This window comes from Bison bison, unplaced genomic scaffold (genome assembly GCF_000754665.1).
Source record: "Bison bison bison isolate TAMUID 2011002044 unplaced genomic scaffold, Bison_UMD1.0 scf7180017863955, whole genome shotgun sequence".
NCBI classification, from domain to species: Eukaryota; Metazoa; Chordata; class Mammalia; order Artiodactyla; family Bovidae; genus Bison; species Bison bison.
Window position 1 is genome coordinate 389,863 of NW_011494527.1, and position 26,605 is coordinate 416,467.

The 26,605-nt window shown below is 47.8% G+C and overlaps 1 protein-coding gene across 2 annotated transcripts in view; it reads right to left on the reverse strand.

The window, feature by feature from the left end:
• The window catches only part of KCNH1 (potassium voltage-gated channel, subfamily H (eag-related), member 1), a 438,757-nt gene that overhangs the window by 77,037 nt on the left and 335,115 nt on the right, over positions 1 to 26,605 (reverse strand). For both annotated transcript variants that reach the window (XM_010833882.1, XM_010833881.1), the window contains exon 10: positions 22,203 to 22,399. In XM_010833882.1, the coding sequence (XP_010832184.1) occupies positions 22,203 to 22,399 (197 nt within the window). The remainder of the gene's footprint in view (positions 1 to 22,202; positions 22,400 to 26,605) is intronic.

Sequence of the window (26,605 nt, forward strand, 5' to 3'; positions counted from 1 at the left end):
TGTGTCTGTGTGTATGATTGTCTGTGTCTTTAGGGGTGGAGGATATACAGAAATATTTCAAAAGCTTTGTTGATGGCACTTATTTGTGGGTCCCCAAAATGTACTGCAGCAGGAAGGAAATAAAGAAGACAGAGATTTAAAAGCACTGAGAAGAAATTAAGGGTCAAGGAAGGGAGCCATTGGTATATGTTTCATGTGATAAAGAGATGACTTTACAAAAGATGAAGGAGAAATGTGGACTTCTGGCCAAAGCAAGGGGCGTGGGGAATAACGAGATGAGAGCCTGGGGTTGGGGGCTTGAGACAGCCCCTGCTGTTTCCTCTAGGTGGCAGGGAAGGCACAGTGTAATCAGTTTCCCTCCAGTTGTTCAGAGACTTCTAATTAAGCAATAAAAGTCAACCAGAGTGCCCCAGGAAGTGCCCTAGGAGAGGCTCTTGGGAGAGACAGCGGGATCCAGGCAGCAGCAGCCCTCCCTGGAGGGTCAGCCTGCCTCGTGGAAAGCCTTCGAGGCTCAGGTCTTTAGACAGCCCTTCCACTGGGGTACAAAGAAACACTCCCAGTCACTGTCTCTACCTGGGCAGTCCCGGGGCAGAGGGACTAGAGCTGCCCACTGGCCTGAGTAGGCCGGGCAGCCTGGGGGTGCCGGTTACAACCAGGGCGGTGGGACTGAGAACCCTCAAAGCCTCCCAGGAAGCCAGGCTGACAGCGCAGGAGTGAGGAGTCGGAGTCCAACACAAGCGCCTGCTTTCAGGTGCGAGGCTGGGCTGATGCAGCCTCTGGCCTGCCCATCAGGAGAGATCGTTATACTTAGGTCATTGAGTAGCCAGGAGTCTGCTGGTGAGCAGCCCAAACCTCAGAAAAGCAGGATCAGCCTCAGAGTTGGAAGAAACCCTACTTCCTCACCCTGAAGAGCTTGAGTGCCTGCTATGTGCCAGAGCTGTGAGCAGAGCTGCCCCAGGGATCTCACTCTGCACAGCCTGGGCAGTGAACCAGCTGGGACTGGGAGCTTCCCCCTCTCCCTGTGGGCAGGGCTGCACCTAAGCTCAGCTTCCCAGGGGCTGGGGCTTCTGCTCTGTTGAAGTAGCAGGGTCTACAGCTTCTCCTGGGCCCTAGGGCTCTCCAGGTGCATGGCAGCTAGCTTTCCCTTTTATGTGTTATGTTGGTTGTTCAGTCATGTCCAACTCTTTGTGTAGCCCACCAGGCTTTTCTGTTCATAAGGCTTTTCCAGGCAAGAATACTGGAGTGGGTTACCATTCCCTTCTCCAAGGGATCTTCCTGACCCAGGGATCGAACCCAGGTTTCCTGCATTGCAGGTGGATGCTTTACCATCTGAGCCACCAGGGAAGCTTTCCCAGCCCACTCCTGTAATCCATTAGCTCCCTGGCCTGTCTGTGCCAAGGCCCTTCTATGGCCCTTCATTACCAGCTTGCTCTCTCCCTTGCTGTATAAGGGGGAAGATGCTCAAGGGAATGGGGTCCCTCCACTGGAATGAGCACCCAGAATGTCCCCTCACCTCTCTCTGAGATGTCTCACCTCTCTCACTGACCTTCAGCCCATGTAAGGCTGTTCCTTAACCCATGCTGTGTGACACTGAAGAACTGGTCCCAGACCCCAAGGCAATGGTTCTTCAGATTTAGGGGCATTAGGATAGCTACAGGAGTTAACAATATATGGGTTTCTGGGTCCGGTTCTGGAGATTCTATGTCAATAGATCGAGTGTAGGGCCAAGAACTTGCCTTTGCAGCCAGGGACCATACCTTGGGAACCACCGCCTAGTGCCTAGTGCTGGAGGGGCCTAGCCTGCAACACACAGGTACCATTAATTACTGGGGATACAGCAGGGGAGAAAACATCTCTCAGAAGCAAGTCTCAAACAAAGATTGTACATTTAAAATTATACACTGCTTAAGGCTATGAAGGGAAAACAGAGTGCACTGAGTAAAAGTTGATGGGAAAACTAACTTGGATGGGGAGCACGAGGGTCACGGAGCATCTCCTGGAAGAAGTGCTTCAGGCGTGCGTTGTATGTGCGTGCTGGGCTGTGTCTGACTCCTTGCGGCCCCATGGACTGTAGCCTGCCAGGTTCCTCTGTCCATGGGATTTTCCAGGCAAGAATACCAGAGTGGGTTGCCATTCCCTTCTCCAAGGAATCTTCCTGACCCAGGGATCGAACCCCGGTCTCTTACGTCTCCTGCACGGCAGGCAGATTCTTTACCACTGAGGCGTAGGGGCAAAGCCCAGTGGGTGCATTGTATCCCCTCAATTTCCTGGGGCAGCCAAGTTATAAATATTCCCCATTTAAAAAAAATATGGAAATTCTGTATTTGGCATATTCAAGCTCTATTTTCAGATGTCCATTTGTTCCCGAAAGTAGCTGAAAAGACCTTTGCTATGTAGGCTGGTTGAGAAACTATGGTCACCAGACTTAAAAGGCATCTACCCAGAATAATGAGATGCAAAGCAGAATTCATGCCAGAGCATGCCTTGGCTCTGCTCCAGGGCAGAGTTGATTTCACTCTGCCAAGGGGCCACAGCTGCAAGGAGTCCAGGCCCTGGGGTGATGTACTGTATATAAGGCACAGGAGGCCAGCAGGACCCACCACGCCAGGTTCCTGAGTCCAGCTGGACTCCAGGGATGGAGTGGGAGGGTGGGTATTTGGGTTTTTTTATTCCATGACCTCCACTACTTCATTCCCCAAAAGCAAAACAAAAGCACCACACTCAATGTGCCTCACCGACAGCCTCTTTTAAAAGATCGGGAGAAAGAAATCCTCGGTTAACGGAGGAGTTATTGAGTGACTGTTACGTACAGATACATATAATCCTCAAAACATAATCCTCACCCTTGAATCCTTAGACTTGTTTTAGAAACACTGCCTAGCACAGGGCTGCATACTAGGAAGAAACTCAGTACTGGGAAATGGTAATAAAAAGGACCAACAATAACAACATGTTATGGTGTTATATCAATTACATAAGCATAATCGTCACTGTGCCAAAACACATTGCTCCCCTGGGAGGGGAGCTCCCCGGGCCAAGATCAGCAAGCACAGGGCCTTCCAGTGGAGATTCACGCCCTTGTACTGGAGACCGTCCTGGCCCATCCTACGAGTGCTAAGCCACTCAGTCAGGTCTGACTCTTTGCAATCCCATGGACCATAGCCCGCTGGGCTCCTCTGTCCATGGGATTCTCCAGGCAAGAATATTGGAGTGGGTGGCTGTGCCTTGTTTCAGATGGTCTTTCCCACCCAGGGACTGAACCCATGTCTGTTAACACCTATCTGACTCTGGCCCCTGCGGGACCACCTGTCTTCACCATCTGAGCCCTGGGTGACAACCATGAGTGTGTTTCTACACAGGAGCTCGCCCTCTTCACCCCAGGGATCAGCGCCCTTCAGCCTCTCAACAGCCTCGGCCACTTGGGGAAGAACAGTGGACTCCCAGGTATAGGCCTGGGAAGACACAGATTTCCCATCCTTCCGCCTCTGCATGTGTCAGCCAGGGCTGCCTACAGTCCTGCCATGCCAGCGTGATCCTCAAAGTGTCGACAGCTGGCTACACAGGCATCACCACCCGGGCACTTGTTAGGGATGTAATTCTGACCCCTCCCTGAATCTGACCTGCTGAACCAGAATCTGCATCTTAACAAGATCAGAGCTGACTTGTGTGCACCCTGAAGACTGAGAGACTCTAGTTTACAAACCTAGGCTGGGGAAGACACAGCTCTCCTCGGCCTCCTGTCAGTGCAACGTTCTCAAGGGCCCTTGTACGAGGGAGAAGCAAGGCTGCTCGGCCCCCTCTGCAGACCCACATGGTTGGGTGGGCTAGTGGAAAGGACTTGGGACTTGGAAGATCTGAGTTCCAGTTCTAGTTTTGCCACATAGGCATCACCGACTTGATGGACATGAGTTTGAGCAAGCTCTGGGAGTTGGTGATGGACAGGAAGCCTGGCGTGCTGCAGCGGATGGGGTCGCAAAGAGTCGGACATGACCTAGTGACTGAACTGAACCCACCTTTCACTCCTCTGAGCCTCAGGTTCTGCATATGGAAAAATAGGAGAAATAACAGCATCAAACTCACAAAGTTATTGCAAGGATCAGATGAGATAAAATATATGAAAGTGAAGTGGGCGTAGACATCCAAAGGGGTGTGTACTCCCACACAGAGATGTGCACACGTGATCGAGCTTGAAGCAGAAGGTAACCCTGTCTGTTGCTTCAGTAGACTTGACTGCATCCCAGGGCAGCAACGAGCAGGTCCTGGCAAACTCATCTGGGGCACAGAGGGGGAAAACCAGACACAGCTTTGGGCCTGGTAGAAACCGAGCCAGGGACAAGGCTCAAGGCTCAAGGCTCTCCTCCTCAATCTCCAGTTTTGTAAGCCAAGTCATGGGAAAAGAATCATGGTCTTCTAATTGGACTTTAAAATCTCTTAAGCTGTAGGGAGTGGCCTTTTTGTCCCATTCACAGCCAGGCCAGGATGGGATTATGGGGAATCAAAGGATACAGATGAGAATTACAAGTCAAGCAGGGACAGGTGACGCGGATGTGCCAAGATGGTAGAGGCCTCCTGCCAGTTCTGTAGGCTCAGGACATTGTATCCATGCTCTCCAGAGCAGAGAGGGTAGGCAGATACCCTTAGAACCCAAATTCGATAAGGCTGATTAAAGTATTAGCATTCACCTAACGTTCTCAGTTTACAATGAACAACATCAAGGTTAACAACTTGCCCTAGTGGAAATACATGGGGTAGAACCCAGGTCCCGACAATAGTCCAGGGCACAAGATACTTTCCTCAAGATGCCCTGCTCCACTGAGTCACCCAGGGGCCCCCAGAGCGATGATGGGGGGTGGTGGCGATAAGCTGGCAGGGAGGAGTTTCCTGAGAAGAGCTTTATGGAGGAAGCATCTCTGAATTGTGGCTCCAGAGAGGGGAGGGTTCCGTGTGGGATCCAACCCTCCCAGGCCCTCTTTGATGTGATAAAGGCAGGAAATCGGGAGCTGGGAGAAAGGACGGGTTGTCTGGGAGGGACAGCTACTTGGATTAGGTTAGGATTTGGCCTACGGTGGAGCAGAAGAGACAGCAGGCCCATGAGGAGGCTGCTGAGCTGTTGGAAAGTCCACAATCACATTTAGGAGACTGCATTTGGGGGAAGCCTTGGGAAGGCTGTGCAGAAAGATACCCTCCTGCATGTGAGGAAAGCAGTTTTAGTGGCTATATGACAAAGAGGGAACCACTATGGCTCAGCTGGTAAAGAACTTGCCTGCTAATGCGGGAGACAGGGGTTCGAAGATTAGCAGACACTGAGTGCCAGGCACTAGGTGAAGAAACGCAAGGAATGAAAATACATTCCTCCACATTCAGAGGAAAAATTATATATTTTTTCATTATTCTACACGAAACTATGAGTGACAGCTTCTTTAAAGGACAAACAGAACAGCAGAGAAAGACAAATGAGAGGAGAGAGGGATTCTAGCTGGAAGTAGACTGAGAAGTGGGAAAGAGAGTCCAAGCTGGACTTGAGGCTGGCTTGGGTTTGAAGGGAGGTGGCGAGGTAGGGGAGGGACATCCAGAGAGAGAGGACACAGACAAAGTAAACGCACAGCAGGATGTGTGACTGGGGGAGCTGCGGAGGACAACAGCAAGGAGATACAGTTTGTACTGCAGCTGGAATATGGGCTTAGAGGAGACCCCTGGGTCTGGACTTTATTCTGAGGCTGCAAGGACCCATCAAAGGTTTAGAACAAGAAAGCGACAGAGATCAGAGCTAGATAACCAACAAAGTGTTGTTCTTAACCATCTGCAGGAAAGGGGAGTCCATCACCCACTTAGGTCTTTTACTTATCGCCTCTCCTCACCTCTCCCAGCAGGAAGCTCTCTCTAATGTCTGACACAAAGCTCATCCCTGTGATCTCGATGCTTCCTGTGCCTTGTGAATCTCTATGTCAGAGAATTTCACAGGATTCAAAGGAGACATCACTCAAGAGAAAGCAAAGGAAAATGATATTCTACCCGGAGACTCAAAGGATTAACCAAATAACTTGGACTTTATCCCAAGAACCATCCAGGAGAAGAAACATAACTCACACGAGACTATTACTTATGGGAAAAAAACAATCTTGTGCTGGAAAGGTACTCGAGAGAGAGAAGAAGGGAGAGGAGGAAAGGGGAGCGGAGAGGAAGATGAAGAAGGACGAAGAGCAGAAAGAGGAAGAAGAGAAGGCAGATGAGGAAGAGGAAAGGGAGGCGTGCGAGTGAAGCCGCATCCACCCTCCTGCCAATATATCCAAGTGCTAAATCCTAATACTTGTGAACGTGACCTTATTTGGAAATAGGGTCTTGGTGTATGTAATTAACTTAAGGACCTCGAGGTGTGACCATCCAGGATTTAAGGCCTCACATTCAATGACTGGTGTTTTTACAAGTGAGACAAGAGGGAGAAGGCAAAGGCCACACAGAGGCAGAGATGGACGTCAGGCCTCCACCAGCCAGGAACGCCAGGAGCCATCCGAAGCTGGAAAGAAGGATTGTCCCCCAGAGCCATCAGAGGGCGCAGGGCCCTGCTGACATCCTTTCAGGCCTTGGGTCTCTAGAAGTTGTGAGAGAATAAATTCCTCTTATTTTAAGTCACCCAGTGTGTGGTCATCTGTATCAGAGCCGCAGCAGGAAACTAACACACTTGGGGATCCCCCATGTGGGTGTGCGTGGGGAGATGGGGGGAGCCACAGTGTACCACCTCAAGATGCTTTTGGTCTGATGGCATGCTTTACCCCAGGAAAGTCCAGCCAACAAGGGAAATCTGAGTCTGCCAGGCCATGCAGGATGTGTGTGAATAACCGAGAAGACACTCAAAGTGGAATCGAGTAAACAAGTGGAACTTGGTGTCCAAATGCCTCTGACAGCCTAAGGGAGTGGAGGCCAGGCTTTTCTACGGGGCAGGCCTTGGCCTCGCAGTCCAGTATGTGCCCTGGACACATGCTTCCCTCTGTCTCAGTGGAGGAGGGTCTTTTGTCTCCTGAAGCCTCAGGATCATAAATAACCCATAGAAACCCAGTGGGGGGAGGTTTGTAGGCATGGATTATTTGTAACTGTCATGAAAGGCCCCTGCCTAGAAGGCCCTGCACTCAGAGTGCATGACATGCACAGTGGTTCCTATCCTCCCCGGGGCTCTTTGCCTCACCTATTCATAGCCTACGAGGGATCCGGGGCTCAAGCAAACGGCCCTAAATGAGGACATTTACCCTCCATAAAGTACACACGTAGATGAACAACAGCTGACCACCACATGGCGTGTGACAGGGTTTCTGAGCTTGCAGATGACAGGTTAGACTTTAATGCAAAGGAAGAAAAAACAAACAAAAACTTCCCTAACCAAGCAAAGCAGACCCAGCTAGTGAAGAAACGAGCTGCTTGGGGTGATCCGATGCCGGAAATGGGTGCTGGATTACCCAGCTCTCTTCTCCCTGTCTGTCTCCTTTAAGACTAGTCATCAATAGGATGCATGTGTGCATGAGAGTATACACACACACACACCCCACAACAGCAACACTGCTGGCAGGCAGCCCGGCCCACGGGGAAGCCTGCAGACTTCCAGCTGAGGCTGTGAGAAGGGTGTGCATGCCCAAGGGCAGACAGAGCCTGGCTCCGCAGAAGGACACGGTAGTCCAGGCCCATGCGGTGACAAAGGGGCAGAGGCTTGTGCTCCAGCCCCTCCGTGGGCCCTGCACACTCGAGCGGTGGCAGAGGGGGGAGGAGGGAGCATGGAGCACAGGGGGTGTCGCCCCTGCAGGGGAGGACGCTGCAACGGCAGGTGAGTTGGGGCTGGGGGATGTGGAGTGACTGAAGGGACTGATCACAGATTCCGAGGCATTTTGTCTCTGTGACCACATAATGAGAAGCTGCCGCCAACACCAGTCAACAAGCCTTGAGCCGAACGCACCCCGTTTCAGGTTCTAACCTGAGAGGAACGTCAGGGCAGAATTAGGAGGTGATCAAACAGAAAGCCCAGGATGAAAACCCTGGCGGCTTTCCAGCTGCCCCGACACACAGTGAGACACAACAGTGAAACAAAGCCACTCTGCTGCTGGATTCATCTGGCCTTGAGGCGGAAGGACGGGAAAACTGAATTTGGCATGCCCGCTCTGCCCTGGGTTTTTCCTTCCAGCCCAGCTCACAGTTTGGGGTTCGCAGAGGCATCTGCCTCCCTGTGCGAGAGTTCAGCAGGGCGAGGACCAGGTTCCTCTCTTCAATAAATCATACTTATCTGCTCCTGAAACTCCCCAGTCATGGTATGCTTCACCTTTATTTCTCACTCCCCATTCTTTTCCCCTCAGTTCAATCCTTGCTCCACACCCTCGCTGTCCTAGGGCAGAAGAAAGCAGCTTCCACTCGGAGCAAATTTTCTGGAGTCTTCCCAAGTCAAGTGAAAAATCAAACAGAGGATGTCAGAGAAAGCGGCACGCCTCAGACCCCACCCCCACCCCGAGCCTTATATAATCATTTCATCATCTCGCTTATGAAATCAAGATAAATCAAATTCCTGTGGCTAAATTCCTCCAAGTGCTTGAGAACGGGACTTTAGGGAAGGAAAGGTTGGCGATGTACTGCATGGCCTGCTGCTAGCTAGAGCTCTGAGTGGTGTACTTTGTTGGGAGTCTCGGTATTGTTTTAATTGAGATATAATTGACACACGCCATTCTATTAGCTTCAGGTGTGCAGTATGATGATCCAGTATTTGGATCACTGCAAAACGGTCACCACTGTAAGTCCAATTAACATCAGTCACCAAGGATTTTAGTTATTTTATGCCATTTCCTAACTTTGCATGCCTTTTCTTCTTTTTCCATGTCCTTTTCCCACCCTCCATCATCTACTGTAGAATTTGACTTGGGCCCTCTCCCTGTTTGCGTCTCTGGGACCTGCTTCATTTCTCTCAGCATCCAGTTGGTTAGAGTGCAAGGTTAGATGCACTATTACACCTCACCAACAGGAGGCGCCAAATATATGATGTGCTCCAGCGGAAGGAGTGCAGGCTTTTCCCTGAGACAATACAACCAAGTGTCCTCTTTTAAAAATTCATACCCTGTGAACCAGAAGCTATTTTCATGTCTGGCTTAAGTATTTGTAAGGAGCGTGCTGGGAAATGCAGCAAAATGCAGGAGCTGTCTGCAAATAGATCTCCAAGGAAAAAGGCACCATCCTTGGCATCCTTGCTGCTGGTAGCAAGGGAGTTTTTAAAAATAAAATCTACCACAGAAAATATGCAGGCTCTTGCTACTATAGGCAGCTCAGGGACAGTCAGGTGGATGTAAAAGCCTGGAAAGTAAAAGGTTTGAGGAATTTCTGGGTCCCTGCAACACTGCTGGGTACAGAAGAGATAGCAAGCTCACGCTCCCCAAAGAGAGCATCATTTCCTAGTCCATGGAGTGAGTGAAAGTGAGTGTTAGTTGCTCAGTTGAGTCCAACTCTTTGCGACCTGACCCCATGGGGTGGGTAGCCCTCCAGGCTCCTCTGTCCATGGAATTCTCCAGGCAAGAATACTGGAGTAGGTAACCATTTCCTTCTCTGGGGCTCTTCCTGACCCAGGAATCAAACCTTGGTCTTCTGCACTGCAGGCAGATTCTTTACTGTCTGAGCCACCAAGGAAGCCTGTCCTAGTCCATGTCGATCCAATTCTTTATGGGGTCTCTAGATACCTCCAAAAAGGTGGAGTAGACTGTAAGTCTGGGACAAACTCCCTTTTGACGTCTTCAAGAAGCCTCCTCATAGGTAAAACCAGGTGGGGAAAGGGCAAGAAAAAACAACTTGTGGAGTTAGGAGACTGGCTAGTGCCTCCCTCAGTAGACCCTCTGCTCTCGAGTCTTACTGATTCGATTCACCGTTTTCCTGCTATCCGTGCAAGAACACCTTCCTGATTACGTATCAGCCCCTGAACCAGTCATCTCTGAGCCCTGTCCGTGAGGTGTGAAACCGAGCAGGACCCTGTGGGGCTCCTGAGTGTGGAAGCCTTCCTGTGTCCCCCAGTTCTTATTTGTAGGGAATAGACTCCTACCTCCATGACCTTCCCTGAGTCCCAAAGGGCAGATTCAAACAGTTGCTAATCAGGGACGAGAAGGACACAGAGACAAGGGAGGAAGAGTCAAGAAACAATTTTGGTACGGGGAGGGAGGAGGGAGGGGGTTTCGGGATGGGGAACACGTGTATACCTGTGGCGGATTCATGTTGATGTATGGCAAAACCAATACAATATTGTAAAGTAATTAACCTCCAATTAAAATAAATAAATTTAAAAAAAAAAGAAAGGATAGTGCAGCCTTGCTGCGGCAATCTGACTCCTCCTCAAGGATATGCAGAACAGTATCTTTACAGAAGACCCCAAAGATTGGCTTTCCAGAGAAAGCCAATCAACACCAGATTAAAAGGAAAATAGAGAAGCTCATTAAGAGATCACCTGAGGCCAGATTAAAGGCATGAAGACCCTACACACACCATGATCTTATCAGCAACCCCACCCTTGAACCCTTGCTATCTAAGTCCTCACCAAATCCTCTTGGTTGCAACACATAGTTTTGGGGGCACAAGCCCACTGTGTCCCACTTTGCCTGGCACAGAAATAAAAGTGTTCTTTCCTATTTCACCCAAAATTCTGTCCCTGAGATTTGACTCAACAAACCGTGGAAAATTCTTAAAGAGATGGGAATACCAGACCACCTTACCTGCCTCCTGAGAAATCTGTATGCAGGTCAAGGAGCAAAAGTTAGAACTGGACGTGGAACAACAGACTGGTTCCAAATCAGGAAAGGAGTACATCAAGGCTGTATATTGTCACCCCGCTTATTTAACTTATATGCAGATGCACAGCACATCATGAGAAATGCTGGACTGGATGAAGCACAAGCTGGAATCAAGGTTGCCAGGAGAAATATCAATAACCTCAGATATGCAGATGACACCACCCTTATGGCAGAAAGTGAAGAGGAACTAAAGAGCCTCTTGATGAAAGTGAAAGAGGAGACTGAAAAAGCTAGCTTAAAACTCAACATTCAGAAAACTAAGATCATGGCATCTGGTCCCATCACTTCATGACAAATGGGGAAATAGTGGAAACAGAGACAGACTTTATTTTTCTGGGCTCCAAAAATCACTGCGGACAGTGACTGCAGCCATGAAATTAAAAGTCACTTGCTCCTTGGAAGAAAAGCTATGACAAATATAGACAGCATATTAAAAAGCAGAGACATTACTTTGCGACAGGGGTCTGTTTACTCACAGCTATGGTTTTTCCAGTAGTCACGTATGGATGTGAGAGTTAGACCATAAAGAAAGCTGAGCACTGAAGAACAGATGCTTTTGAACTGCGGTGTTGGAGAAGATTCTTGAGAGTCCCTTGGACTGCAAGGAGATCCAACCAGTCCATCCTAAAGGAAATCAGTGCTGAATATTCACTAGGAGCACTGATGCTGAAGCTGAAGCTCCAATACTTTGGCCACCTGATGCAAAGAACAAAGAACTGACTCTCTGGAAAAGCTCCTGATGCTGGGAAAGATTGAAGGCTGGAGGAGAAGGGGAGGACAGAGGATGAGATGGTTGGATGGATCACCAACTCGATGGACATGAGTTTGCGCAAGCTCCGGGAGTTGGTGATGGACGGGGAAGCCTGGCATGCCGCAGTCCATGGGGTCACAAAGAGATGGACATGACAGAGTGACTGAACTGAACTGAGATTTGATTCAGCATTGGTGCACAGAGGTCAAGATTTTGGCATCAGGCATAGGGAAAAGAGAGAGTCAGATGACTATCCCTTAGGCTATGGTGTGGGATTTATGGGCAGAGCTTCTGAGGTAGAAAGAAAGGGAGGTGTCTCTATGGATGCCATCTTACAGTCAAGGTTTCAAAAATCTAAATAATAACAAGAGAAAGGCATGTGCCCAATAAGTTGATGGATTTGTAGGTTAATTTGTTGGTTGTCTGGTTGGTCAGCTAATCTGTTCATTCACTCACTCATTCACTTAGTTTTAAATGTTTACCATTTTTTCCTGGTGGCTCAGATGGTAAAGCATCTGCCTACAATGTGGGAAGTCCCAGGTTCAATCCCTGGGTCAGGAAGATCCTCTGGAGAAGGAAATGGCAACCCACTCCAGTATTCTTGCCTGGAAAATCCCATGGATGGAGGAGCCTGGTAGGCTACAGTCCATGGGGTCGCAAAGAGTTGGACACAAGTGAGTGACTTCACTTCTTCACTTGTACCAAGCTCTAAGAGAATTGATCAGGACAGAGGTGAGTTAGTCAGACAAGGCCCAGCCCTTAAGGAGCTTCTAGAAAGGCCCACAGCTTAGAGTTACTTGGAAGTATAATGAGAGATATCAGTGAGGTGACCAGCGCTTATTGGATCAAAAGGACAGGGGGCCTCACCAATACCAGAGAGACTGAAGAGAAGACATATGGAGTCCAAGCCCACTGGTGGATTCACCTGAGAAGTTTAAGTTAAGTAAGGGCAGGACAAGACCATTAAGTGACCCTGGTAGCAAGTAAATTACAACCAACAAAGTTTGCTGTGAGAAGCATCAAAACTGGATTGCTCCATGCCACACATCACAGTAACAACCATCTGCATGGACATCTGGGCTGGGGTAGACTTGTGTGTGAGCTCCTGATGCAGGCGTCCCAAGGGGTTGAACTAACATTTGTTTCCATAATCTAACATCTTAGAAGGTAGTTAGCATTCTGACAGGCAGCCTAGTTTGAAATCCTGACTCTCCAGTTATAGGGGAACAGGGGCTAGAATAAAGACCTCCATGACTCACTGGCAGATTTTATAAGGATGAGCTCATAGCCAAAGAAACAATTTTAAAGAGTAGGAGGAGCATTTAAATGGGAACTAGGAAGCACAGACATGTGACAGATGAGGTAGGAACATGAAACTTGACCGAGCCAATAAAATAACCAGAAAGTCACTTGCAAGGAAGGCATCGGAAGTCAAGGAGACAATATGTCTCAGCAGCCTCCTAATAGCACGTGTGTGTGCTCAGTAGGGTCTACTCTTTGTGACTCCACCGAATACAGCCTGCCAGGCTCCTTTGTCCATGGGATTATACCAGCAAGAATGTGCTGTCAAATGCTCTTTGACAATGTAAGGCTGGCTGCCCTTTAGAAATCAAATGGGCTACAGGGCACTTGTAGGGAGTGAGGGAAAGCTGAGTTTAGGAGGATGTTCAGAAAGCAGGGAGACTGCCAGCAATCTCTGCTCAGGATTCACTGAGGACCCAGCAAGCAGCCCCCCACCCCCCCAACACCGCTGAGTGTCTTTGGCTTCTTAATGTTTCACAGACAAGACTCATCAACTCTGCAGGTCACTGACCACTGGAGCCACAAGAGAGATTAAAGATCGTCTAGTTCCTGTTTCCCAAAGATGCTCTGCAAAACGCTCACTCTGACAGATGTTAGTAGGTGTATTAAAATAGAAAACAGATACTAATTGGTACAATTCAGAAAGTGTTCAGGGGCCAAATGAATGTGAGAAATATTGGGCTACACATCTGAGGCTTCACGATGCCAACCTGCTCACCTGGGGATGAGCCCCTAGTCTGGGACTCTTTAGCACCACCCTAGTTATTATCATTAATTACCACATACTTCTAAGAAAATATTAGGAAGGTACATTAATCTCCAAAGGATTGTATTGGCATGTCAGTCCTCTGCAGTAGCCAGATCCTTTCTAACTCCTAGTAAACACGCTGTGTCACTGACATGATGTTGATAAGGGTTAAGATGAATTACAACGCCCCTCCAGCCCCACCTCCCCCACACCGAGCTCTTCCAGTTCCTCCCTCCATTCTGTCCTGGGAGGAAATCGGATCTGTGATGAGCCCAGCAGCGCCATTCTTTCCCAAACCTCCCTGACGAATCACCTGGTCCTCTGGTACAACTTGAGGGGCCCAGGGACAGACCTTGGAATCATCTGTCTGGGAGATTTCTACCTGTTCAAATTTAGCCCCTATTCCCCTTTTAAGACTTTCAGCACCTGATAGGATCCCTGCATTTCCAGAAAAGCTAAGCTCACCAATAACAATAATGATAGCAACACATAACATTGAGAACAGGTCAAAGCACCCTGCTAAGGTATGATCACTGCTTCTATGTTAACAGTGAATGAACTGGGATCCAGAGAAGTTAGGTAATGGGCCCAGGGTCACAAAGCAGAGTCAGGATTTGAAAAGAACTTTTTACTCTAGAGTCTATATGTAGCCACCACTACTTACTGCCCCCATATGAGTGTTCAGTTCAGTTGTTCAGTCGCTCAGTCGCTCAGTCGTGTCCAACTCTTTGTGACCCCATGAACCACAGCATGCCAGGCCTCCCTGTCCATCACCAACTCCTGGAGTTCACCCAAATCCATGTCCACTGAGTCGGTGATGCCATCCAACCATCTCATCCTCTGTCGTCCCCTTCTCCTCCTGCCCTCAATCTTTCCCAGCATCAGGGTCTTTTCAAATGAGCGAAACTATTACAGCCACTGCTCTCCTTTGCTCTGCAGCCCTCATGCCTACAGATAATGGGAGGGAATTCACCTGACTGTGTACCTACCACCTGTAAGGGCCTGTGCCTTCCACCTGACCATCCTGCCACAGCCACCCTGTGGGGCAGACAGGATGAACCCACAGAAGAAGAATAGCTGTACTTACTCAAATTCCTCCCTCACTGCTCCCGCCTTCCCAGCTAACAAGTGGCTGAGTCCAGGTATGAGGCTCTAGCTTTAAACCTCATACTTCTTCCAGAACTTTACTGTGTCCTTGGAAATGGCTGCAGATTTATACATAATGAAGCATGGGGTCCTGTCATTATCTCTCACCTTTGTGATCATATGCTTGAGGGTGGGGCACTAGGGAGGATCCCTGAAAATCCACAGAAGGCCTCACAGGTCCCTAAACATCACTCCTGATCCTCTTGAAGAGAAAAGGGACTTGATTTTGATTTATATTTTGTTGTCCTGAAAGAATTATGGTCTTATCACTCACACCCATCTCTTTCCTTCCCCACCCTTAATTTCAACACCCCGATTTTAAAATGATCTTTATAGCTTGACAGTTTAATAGATGATTTTCATTCCACAGAAGCCCTCACTGTGGAAGAATGACAAGGAAAATATGGGCTGTGTAGAGATCATTTTAAAAACTTAGTGATGCAGTGAGGAAGGGGATGTATTTCCAAGCACCTGGCTCTGCAGTCTGTCTTCGCCTCTTACCAACCTTCCATGAGAAATTGTTTGGGGAGGAAACTGCAAGGCTTTCCAATGCCAGCTACAGCCAAAGCTCTCTTCAAGCCTCCAAGCTTTGATCTCCTCTTCTCCAGAATATTAATAAAATGCCCTTTGGTTAAAGTGGGCTAGAAATGTACTTATAGTATTCATCACAATTCACTATGGCAACCTCCGTTTTAGAAAACAGGCGTTAGGAGGCTCCTGCTTTGAAACCACCAGTAACTATTGTCCTAGGTCCCTCCCAAACTCACTAGGTTGAGACATTATCAAGCCAAGGGAAAAAAAAAAATCTATCCTGGAACAAATTACTATATGCAAACATGATGCAAAACATGCTCAAAAGCACAACAATCTTGGCTTTAAAAATAAAGCCTCCCACACAGAAAATGAGCACCACCCTACTAATAACCTACATGCCAATTATCCCATGCGCTGACGGCTGTTAATTACCCAACTGCTTGTCTGCACATGTCAGTTACTTGTGGTCCATTTCTACTACTGTCCAACAATGAGCAGGAGGACCGATCTCCTAGCTCCTGGGAGGTGAGAGCTCCCCTCCGGTCACAAGGAGAATAGAGCCCAGGTGAAACATCGACTGAAGAAGGGGTCTGGTTATAAAGAGTGGGGCAAAGGGTGAACCCAGAACTTCTCTCCTTTGCTCTGCAGAACTTCTCAGACTGAAGGTGGAGGGAGAGAATGGGTGGTGGGGAAGAGAAGGTTATAGTGAGTAGTTCCTACAGGTGTCAACTGTGTGTGTTTTGTTTTAATGTATGTGATCTTCCCATTAAACCTAGTTAGGAGGGAATTCTATTAGACCCTTTTTACAGATGAGAAAACTGAGGCTTAGGCTATTTTAGTAACTTGCACAAGGGCACACAGCTAGTCAGGAGTCACACCAGGGTTCAAACCCAGGTCCTTAACTCTTCTTAGTTACTAACACTGGCCAGGCTGACCTGCTGGTCCATGCCTCCCTGGCACACCCAGCAACAGCATGGTTGTCACTTTGGGGGGAAACCTTCTCAAGTTTCACAACCTGAGATATGACTGTGATTTACTGTACAATTTTTGGAGTGTGCTAGAGAACAACAAAGGCCATGAGTGGTGTTTCAGAGACAAACTGGGAGAAGGCAATGGCACCCCACTCCAGTACTCTTGCTTGGAAAATCCCGTGGATGCAGGAGCCTGGTAGGCTGCAGACCATGGGGTCGCGAAGAGTCGGACACGACTGAGCGACTTCCCTTTCACTTTTCCCTTTCATGCATTGGAGAAGGAAATGGCAACCCACTCCAGTGTTCTTGCCTGGAGAATCCCAGGGATGGGGGAACCTGGTGGGCTGCCGTCTATGGGGTCACACAGAGTCGGACACGACTGAAGCCACTTAGCAGCAGCGGAGACAAACTGTGCCACCTCTGAAGGAAAGTTATGACCAACCTAGATAGCATATTAAAAAGCAGAGACTTTACTTTGCCAACAAAGGTCCATCTAGTCAAGGCTATGGTTTTTCCTGTGGTCATGTATGGATGTGAGAGTTGGACTGTGAAGAAGGCTGAGCGCCAAAGAATTGATGCTTTTGAACTGTGGTGTTGGAGAAGACTCTTGAGAGTCCCTTGGACTGCAAGGAGATCCAACCAGTCCATTCTGAAGGAGATCAGCCCTGGGATTTCTTTGGAAGGAATGCTGCTAAAGCTGAGACTCCAGTACTTTGGCCACCTCATGTGAAGAGTTGACTCATTGGAAAAGACTCTGATGTTGGGAGGGATTGGGGGCAGGAGGAGAAGGGGACAACAGAGGATGAGATGGCTGGATGGCATCACTGACTCGATGGACGTGGGTATGAGTGAACTCCGGGAGTTGGTGATGGACAGGGAGGCCTGGTGTGCTGCAATTCATGGGGTCACAAAGAGTCGGACACAACTGAGTGACTGAACTGAAGTGTGCCACCTCTGAAAAGTCAACAGATTGAGAGAAAGCAGAGGCCGCAGGAGAATGCTCACATGGAAAAGCTGAGCACCACACATAACCAGGGCCCCACCACAGGATGTGAGCTGCTTACCAGGGAGCAGGGCATGTGCATAGATTGCAATCTGCCGCTTACAAGCCAGGTGACCTTGGAAACGTGATTCTGTTCTCCGTGGGGCCCTAGTCTATTCCCTTGAGAAGTGGTATTGGTACTGGGATATGAAGGCTGTTCTGAAGATTTAATAAGCTGACATAAAACATATACTGACACTGTGACTAACTGGAGTTGGTAACAATGTTACTATTAATAGTGTGCAAAGCTCCAGCTGCCGGTAGGAAAATGTCCGGAGAGCCTGATACCCTAGAAAGCCAAGGGTCTGGGATGGGGACCTTTTATCCCCTTTTTATCATGGACGACAATATGCCACCTCCCTCAGAAGAAAGGAGGAAGCTGTGCTTTCCTCTTGACAAGACACAGATGCCCTGGTGACTGACTCAACAGGTCAGAACAACCTCAGCTTTCCCTCCATGAATGGAACTGGCCAAAAGACTGGGTGAGGGCCGAACCCACCAGTGACCAAAGCAAAGGGACAAGGAGGCCAGAGCAGCTGGCCCCTCGGCTGCAAGAGGTGCAGAGATCCCGGGGGTAACATCCACCCCACAGAACATGCTGCAGAGAGAGTGCCCTGATGTTCTGGAGAATGAGTACCCTCTACACACAAAGGTAGAAGCATAAAACAAGAAAGAAGAGTGTCCAGTGGACACAACAAATAATAGTAACTCACAACTTAATTGAGTATGCACTATGTTCCAAACTCTGTGTGTGGGAGCTTTGCAGTATTATCTTACTTAATCCTCACAATAATCCTACAAGGAGACCTTTCCATAAGCCCCATTTTACAGATGGGGAAGGCAGCATTTAGGGCTTTCAGAAGCACAAAGTGGCACAGCAAGAAGCAGACTGAGGTCTCACTGGGCTCAGAGCCCACAGACAAGGAAAACCCAAGGTCAACAAAACGCTGGACTGGCCTTCAGGTTCTGCCCCCTTCATCACTGCCTATGACCCCTTCCTGAGTTGGATCCCAAGAGCAGTGCCAAAGGCTGAGGGTGCTCATACACATGGACTCAGGGGTGAGAGGGTGAGGCTTGGGATACAGAGGCCAGGGTCAGCCATGAAGCTGTGAGAGGCAGAGAGAAACCTGGCCAGTGAGTCGTTTCTGGCTCCAGTTCTTCCCTTACTCATCCAGCTCTGTGAACTTTCTATACAATGTCACATTTGTGAAATGAGGGTGGTGGGGAAATGGAGGAGAGACTGGATAGAGTTCTTGCCGTGCACTGCAGGGCGTCCACAAGACCAAACAACTCCCCAAACCCATGTCAAAGGCACCGTGTTCTCAGGCATCTTTGCAGAATAACACACTCGATTTTGCCAAGATAGAAACAGCCACAAGCATACACTTCACTTGGCCAGAAAAAAAATAGCTACAAGAATGATTCATGCATGTAATGTTCTCATCTTCTATGCCCTATGTAACTAGGAATTAATTCTCAGAAGGACACAATGAGAGACTACAATGGATATACCAAAACGACAAGCCTCTTTTTTTTTTTTTTCCAAGAAAAAGAATGGCTATCTCTTTATAGAAAAGAACTCACTAAAATTCTCTCAGATCCATACCAGATTTATAGGCATTTGAGATTGGAAGGATATTTGAAGGTCAACTGATCTGACTCTCCATCGGATGACTAAGTCTCTTCCACAGTGTTTCTGAGGGGGTCTCCAGAGGATGCCTAAACACCTTCAGGACAAGAAACCGGATACCTACTGCTTTCATTGAGCAGCTCTGATCTTCTCCGAGGTCTCGCTCATACTGTCTACAGCTTTGGTTCTTCCTCTGTGCCCCGTGGCCATACAGACCATGCCAACTTCTTCTCCAAACAGCCTTTCAGAAACACGGCCCCCTGAGCCTCCTCTTCTGCAGAGCTGTCTATCATTCTGCACTTACAAAAACAATCTGACCACTGACATGCTGTTGTTTTGGTTGCCGTCCTTGTTTTTCTAAGATAGATTTATTTGATCCACAATTATTCCAAGATGATTAGTCCTCCAAATAACCCAAACTGTACATTTTTTCCATCCTATATTACCAGCAACACTGAAAGCTGATTATAATCAGCTTGCTTTCATAAAAGAAGGAATCAATCAAATAACAGACTTTAAGAGAATCCACTTAGCTAAAAGTATCAGCAGCAGGCATTCCATGTTCGCAGATAAACAAGGAGGAACTGTGAATGCACATTTCTCCCCCACTGCCCATTCCCCATTGGAATTTAAATGACCAGTTTTCCAATCACAGGGCCATAAAAATCATCAATCATCTTAGCCACAGCCTCACATTTTATGATGTAGATGCTGAGACCCAGAGCTCCCATCTCTTTCTCCATGCCATCCCCAGATGTTTTTTAAATTCCCCGTTCTAGATTAGGCACTGGGATACCAAGCCCCTGCCCTCCCAGATCTCTGAGCAGAGACTCACAGGGCAATGCAAGTCAAGGAATTTAAAACAAGTGGAAGCACATTGGTGCGATAGCCCAGTGACAAGTGTTTGGAACTTTGTACAAAAAACCTGGAAGGCAAAAGGCTGTTTCCTTTCTTGTGCCTTGACTCAAACTTCCCTTTGTTTAGCAAACTGATCCTTTAAGACTCAGCTCAGGTCTCATCACCCACCCCCAATACTTTCTCTCTGACTCCTTTAGCTGCCTTCCTCCTTTATGAGCTCATAACACGTTGTACAAATCACATTCAGGGTACTTAGCATCATGTATCGCATTTATCCCTCCTGTGTGCATCTTCTCCATTAGACTTGAGGTTCCTGAAGCTAATGGCAACCTACTCCAGTGTGCTCGCCTGGAAAATCCCATGGACAGAGGAGGCTGGCAGGCTACAGTCCATGGGGTCGCAGAGAGTCAAGTATGACTGAACGACTTCACTTTTTTTTTTTTCCTTTTCTTTTCATGAAGCTAGGGAGCTGAGTGTTAATTCAGTTTTATACATCTAGTCTAGTTCAGTTGGCATGTATGGGATTTATGAACAAATAAATATTTCAGCATACCCTTAAGATATGAGCATTAAAAAGCAGAGACATTACTTTGCTGACAAAGGTCCATCTAGTGATAGCTATGGTTTTTTCTGTGGTCATGTATGGATGTGAGAGTTGGACTATAAAGAAAGCCGAGTGCCAAAGAATTGATGCTTTTGAACTGTGGTGTTGGAGAAGACTCTGGAGAGTCCCTTGGACTGCAAGGAGATGCAACCAGTCCATCCTAAAGGAAATCAATCCTGAATATTCATTGGAAGGACTGATGCTGAAGCTGAAACTCCAATAGTTTGGCCACCTGATGCGAAGAACTGACTCTGGTGCTGAGAAAGACTCTGATGCTGGGAAAGATTGAGGGCAGGAGGAGAAGGGGATGACAGAGGATGAGATGGTCGGATGGCATCACCAACTCAATGGACATGAATTTGAGCAAGCTCTGGGAGTTGGTGATGGAGGGAAGCCTGGCGTGCTGCAGTCCATGGGGTTGCAAAGAGTTGGACACAACTGTATGACTGAACTGAAGGGTTTGAGAGAAAAGAATTCCAGGCCAGGAAGCCCATGCAGAGACATGGTGCTCTGAAGGGGTGCAGCGTGTTTACAGAACCATATGGGTCATTTTTCTGGTGAGAGTGGTGGGTGCGGGAAGAATGACTGGGGTTGGGGCTTAGGGGTTAGGTTTGGGCCAGATGTGGAAAGCCACATAAACCGTGCGGGAGTGAGCGGACATCATGCTGTGGTTAGAGTGGGGCAGAAAGTCTTTACAGAGGGGAATGACGTCATCCCAATGGTCACATGAGTGGCCAAGGAGGAAGCACTGCATTGAGGAGACGCACAAGGCGTGAGTGTGTTACTGCTTGGTCCAGGATGGAGGAGATGCTGTATCAGGGGTGCTGTGGTCCAAGAGCTCAGGGAAATTCCTGGGGAGGAGAGCAGTGTGGACTGAGGTTTGAGGGTACAGGTAGAAGCAACGGGATGTGATGAGTAAACGGAGGCATGGGAGGCAGGGAAGAAGCATCGAGGACGATGGCAGCGTTTTCCAACCTGGAGCCCCAGGGCGACACAGACAATAGAGACAGGGACCATGAGAAGAGGAGCAGTTTGAGGGGTGGGGGGAGATCACGAGGTCATTTCTGGAAAGATTCCTAAGACAGTCCTCCTGGATGAAGTCTATAGGTGGAGAGCTACCTGCTTGACCAAAGGAGATAAATGAAATGCAAGAACATCGGTCATGAAAACCCAAGTACAAGACACATTGTCTAATCCTTGCAGAGACAGATGGAGCAATTCTGATGATTTGAGGGTGAAAGTAACAAGTTCAGATGAGAGATCTTCTGGTTCTTAAAACCACAAATCATCTCTCAGTCAGTTAAACTGACATCTGTATATAAAATAATCTCCAGAGAATCAAATCCCATCTCTTATTTTCTGGACTCAACTGACTCACTTTCCTATCTTTTTTTAAAAAAAATATTATTACCAGCTGGCTAACAGCCTCACACCATTTAGTGTGCTCTAATCAGCAGGGAGAATTAAGTTGACATTAATTAAGTGATCCCACTCAACCATTTTATTGACTAACAACCTCATTTTTTTAAAAAAACTCATCTTTTCAAAATGCTAGAAGGTGAGGATTTTACTGAGGAAAAGCCCACAGACACACTCAGAAGCAAACGCTTCTGCACCAAAATCAATCCATCTTTTAATCAAGTAACGTCCTTTTCTCTCTCATTTTATAGCAAAAGCTCCAAAGAGCAAGCAACAAGCAGAACCTCTAGAGAGTCAGCTACTCCATTTAAATAAACAGCTAAAGGACTTCCTCAGCCCACATGGTTATCCTAAGAGCACAGAGACTGCTCTTGGTAGAAAAGAGACGGAAACTGCACACTCACCCGCTTCCTCAAGTTGTAGGTGAGAATGAGGTTCCGGGAGAAGGAGTGGGAGAAGGCTGTGTAGAATTCCAGCACTTTCTGCAGGGCGTCCCGCTTGATCACATGGAGGTCACAGTAGGTCAAGGCCCTCACATTGGCACAGGACTGGGCAAGGGTGGCTTCCTTCCAGAACACATCTCCAAACACGTCTCCTTTCCCTGAGGAGAGAAGGCGGCGATGAGCAAAGTGCCCGCCAGAGGAGTCTGGCCGTCGGCGCCAGCTTTCCACCATCTCCCAGGACTGCTGTGCATTTGGCATTCTAAGGCTTGGGCTCAGAAAAGGCCAGACTGGTTTTAATTTGGACCTTAATGACACGCAACTTCAGAAAACTAAAAATACCACAGGATATATGTCAAAGTTCAACCAATAACTTCGGGATCACTTGTGACCTCCCAAACATCCTACATGAAACTGGAACCGCATATTATTCTTTGTCAACCCTGGTTTTCCAAAACACTGACCATAATCTGTAATGATGTTACTTGCCTGTCTCCCAGCGTGAGCTCTCCTGTGTCCCATCCCTCCACTAACACAGTATCTGGCAACACAGTAGGAGTTCTCACAATGTCCGCTGGCAAAAGAGAGGGAAGGTAAACTGTAGGTCTACATTAGTGTGACTGAGAGGCACACCCTCGGCTGCAGGGCGGAGAGTGTGGACTCTTCATCAGGAGCTGAAAAACAGGAGGTGTCTCCCCTGATTAGCATGACCTATGTGGACGAAATCAGGCAAGAGTGAAGCTCCTCTTCCTCCAAACTCTGTCCACCACCCTGAGGTTTATATGCGCGGTGCCTCATCCTCACTCTCTCTCTCTCCCCCATCCCTCCTTCCATGGCCCTCACCTTGCCAGATGCCCTCCTGGTGGTATAAAAATATGGGCCCTATATAAGCGGCATCTTGAGGATCCTCTTATGCCTAGCATTCCACAAGACTATATTTAATTTTTTGTTTTTTTTTTAATTTAAATTTATTTACTTTAATTGGAGGCTAATTACTTTACAATATTGTATTGGTTCCACCACACATCAACATGAATCCGCCACGGGTGTACACGTGTTCCCCATCCTGAACCCCCCTCCCACCTCCCTCCCCATATCATCCCTCCGGGTCATCCCAGTGCACCAGCCCCAAGCATCCTGTATCAAACCTGGACTGGCGATTCATTTCTTATATGATATTATACATGTTTCCATGACATTCCCCCAAATCATCCCACCCTCTCCCTCTCTCACAGAGTCCAAAAAACTGTTCTGTACATCTGTGTCTCTTTTGCTATCTCACATACAGGGTTATCATTACCATCTTTCAAAATTCCATATATATGCGTTAGTATACTGGAAACAGTGTCAGACTTTATTTTTTGGGGCTCCAAAATTACTGCAGATGGTGACTGCAGCCATGAAGTTAAAAGACGCTTACTCCTTGGAAGGAAAGTTATGACCAACCTAGATAGAATATTCAAAAGCAGAGACATTACTTTGCCAACAAAGGTCCATCTAGCCAAGGCTATGGTTTTTCCAGTGGTCATGTATGGATGTGAGAGTTGGACTGTGAAGAAGGCTGAGCGCCAAAGAATTGATGCTTTTGAACTGTGGTGTTGGAGAAGACTCTTGAGAGTCCCTTGGACTGCAAGGAGACCCAACCAGTCCATTCTGAAGGAGATCAGCCCTGGGATTTCTTTGGAGGGAATGATTTTGAAGCTGAAACTCCAGTACTTTGGCCACCTCATGCAAAGAGTTGACTCATTGGAAAAGACTCTGATGCTGGGAGGGATTGGGGGCAAGAGGAGAAGAAGATGACAGAGGATGAGATGGCTGGATGGCATCGCTGACTTGATGGACGTGAGTCTGAGTGAACTCTGGGAGTTGGTGATGGACAGGGAGGCCTGGCGTGCTGTGATTCATGGGGTCGCAAAGAGTCAGACGCGACTGAACTGAACTGAACTGAACTGATACTGTATTGGTGTTTTTCTTTCTGGCTTACTTCACTCTGTATAATAGGCTCCAGTTTCATCCACCTCATTAGAACTGATTCAAATGTATTCTTTTTAATGGCTGAGTGATACTCCATTGTGTATATGTACCACAGCTTTCTTATCCATTCATCTGCTGATGGACATCTAGGTTGCTTCCGTATCCATTTAACAAGTCAACAGAGTACTCATCCCACATAGTGGTATTCTGGTTCAAACTTCTATCAATCTCTTCTTGCCTAGGGATATTCTTCCAACCTTTCCCAGAGATTGAGGTTTTAACATATGTCTAATGCAGAGCTTAATTCATTCCTGGCACAGCCTCTGGTTATATAACAAATAGCTTGAAACATTGTTTCTCTTGCCTTTAAATTTTCAGCACAGATAAACACAAATCTGAATCTCCAGGGAGCCAGAGAGAGGTGTTTGGGAAGGAAGGAAACAATGCAACCAGGGTGAAAACCAATCTAACAACCCTTGAGGGAGCTGTCAGCCCATGCATTCAGATCAGCCACACTCTACAGCTGGAACCCAGGCACCTGCGACTCAGTGTGCTTTACAGGGCAGCTGTTTTCCTAATTCATGCAAAAGGACGCAATTAGGGCTTTAAGCATCTGAACAGAAGTTGACCTTTTCTCAAACACCAGAAAGTGTCCACCCTAAGCACATAAGGTACTCCACGGGTACAGCCTCTCCAAGCACCTCCACGACATGAGCTGAGAAGCAAATGTGCTGGACACGTTATTTCACACACTGTGTTTATGAAATAAAGTGCAGCTTTAATTTGTGAACATAGCTTCATCGACTCATACGAGTAGGATACAAGGTTGGGTAGCTCTTAGGCAGATATGTGCCTATGCTATTTAACCCCTTACCAGGCGTTTTTTCAGCCATCTGTAATATGAGTGTGGTAATGCAAAGCAGGAGCCAGCCGATGGGAATGTCTCTCTCTGTGGGGTACCACCAGGCCTCCATGGAGAGGGGTTCATTCAGTGTGTGCTCCCTAGCATGCATGGAGTCCTCATCGACAAGGCTGGACAATTCATTCATACATATGGAGCATTCTATAACTCCTCTCTACTGCTCTGTCATGCCTCTCATGCCTTTCATAATTATGTATTCCTGTTCCCCTAGACAATGCTCTTTTTCTGACACGCAGTGTGACAGATAGTCAAAACACAGACCCTACTCTCATATTGCAACTTATGTCAATAAAAGTGAAAGTGTCAGTCACCCAGTTGTCTCCAACACTTTTGAGACACCATGGAGCCCACCAGGCTCCATGGGGATCCTCTAGACAAGAATACTGGAATGGTTTGCCATTCCCTTCTCCAGGGGATCTTCCAAACCCAGGGATCAAATCCAGGTCTCCCACACTGTGGGCAGATTCTTTACCGCCCAAGCCAGTGGAGGTCTCATTCTATGTCAAGAGGTAAAGCCTAATTCCCTTTCCTTAAACCAGAACTCACTTTAATCCCTTGCCTTGGCCAACAGAATGTGGCAGAAGCAATGTTCTGGGATTTTCAGGCAGGGTCATAAGAAGCCTTGTAGCTTCTGCCTGGGTTTCTTGGAACACTGACATCTCAGGATCCTCCCTCTTAGACCCAACCACCATGTTTTGAGAAGAACAAACCACACAGGAGGTCACACAGAAGTGCTCTAACAGTCCAGCTGACAGCCAGGCTCCACTAGTCTCGTAAGCAAGCCATCTTGGTCCTCCAGCTCAGACAAGCCTTCAAATGACTTCAGCCACAGTCAGCACTGGACTGAACCACGTGTGGGAAGTTGAAGGGAGAACCAGCAACTGAGCCAACCAACCACATAATCATGAGAAACAATTAATTTTTTAAGCCACTAAATTTGGGAGTGGTTTGGTCAGCAGAAATAGATAACCAGAACACACAGAATCACGGAGCTCTAGGCTGAAGGGCCCATAAGAAATTACTTAGTGGTTTAAGTCAGAACTATTGAGAATAGATCATTGGTAACCCTGCCTGATTCTTATTAAGATTACTTCATCTAAGCAGCTTAAGCTTCCATCAACAGATGAATGGATAAAGAAGATGTGGTGTATGAATACGTATAGGTACACACACAACATGGAACAATACTCAGCCATGAAAAAGAATTAAGTGTTGTCGTCTGTAGCAATATGGATGGACTTTGAGGGTATTCAGTTCAATTCAGTCGCTCAGTTGTGTCCGACTCTTTGCGACCCCATGAATCACAGCACGCCAGGCCTCCCTGTCCATCACCAATTCCCGGAGTTCACCCAAACTCATGTGCATCGAGTCAGTGATGCCATCCAGCCATCTCATCCTCTGTCGTCCTCTTCTCCTCCTGCCCCCAATCCCTCCCAGCATCAGGGTCTTTTCCAATGAGTCAACTCTTCGC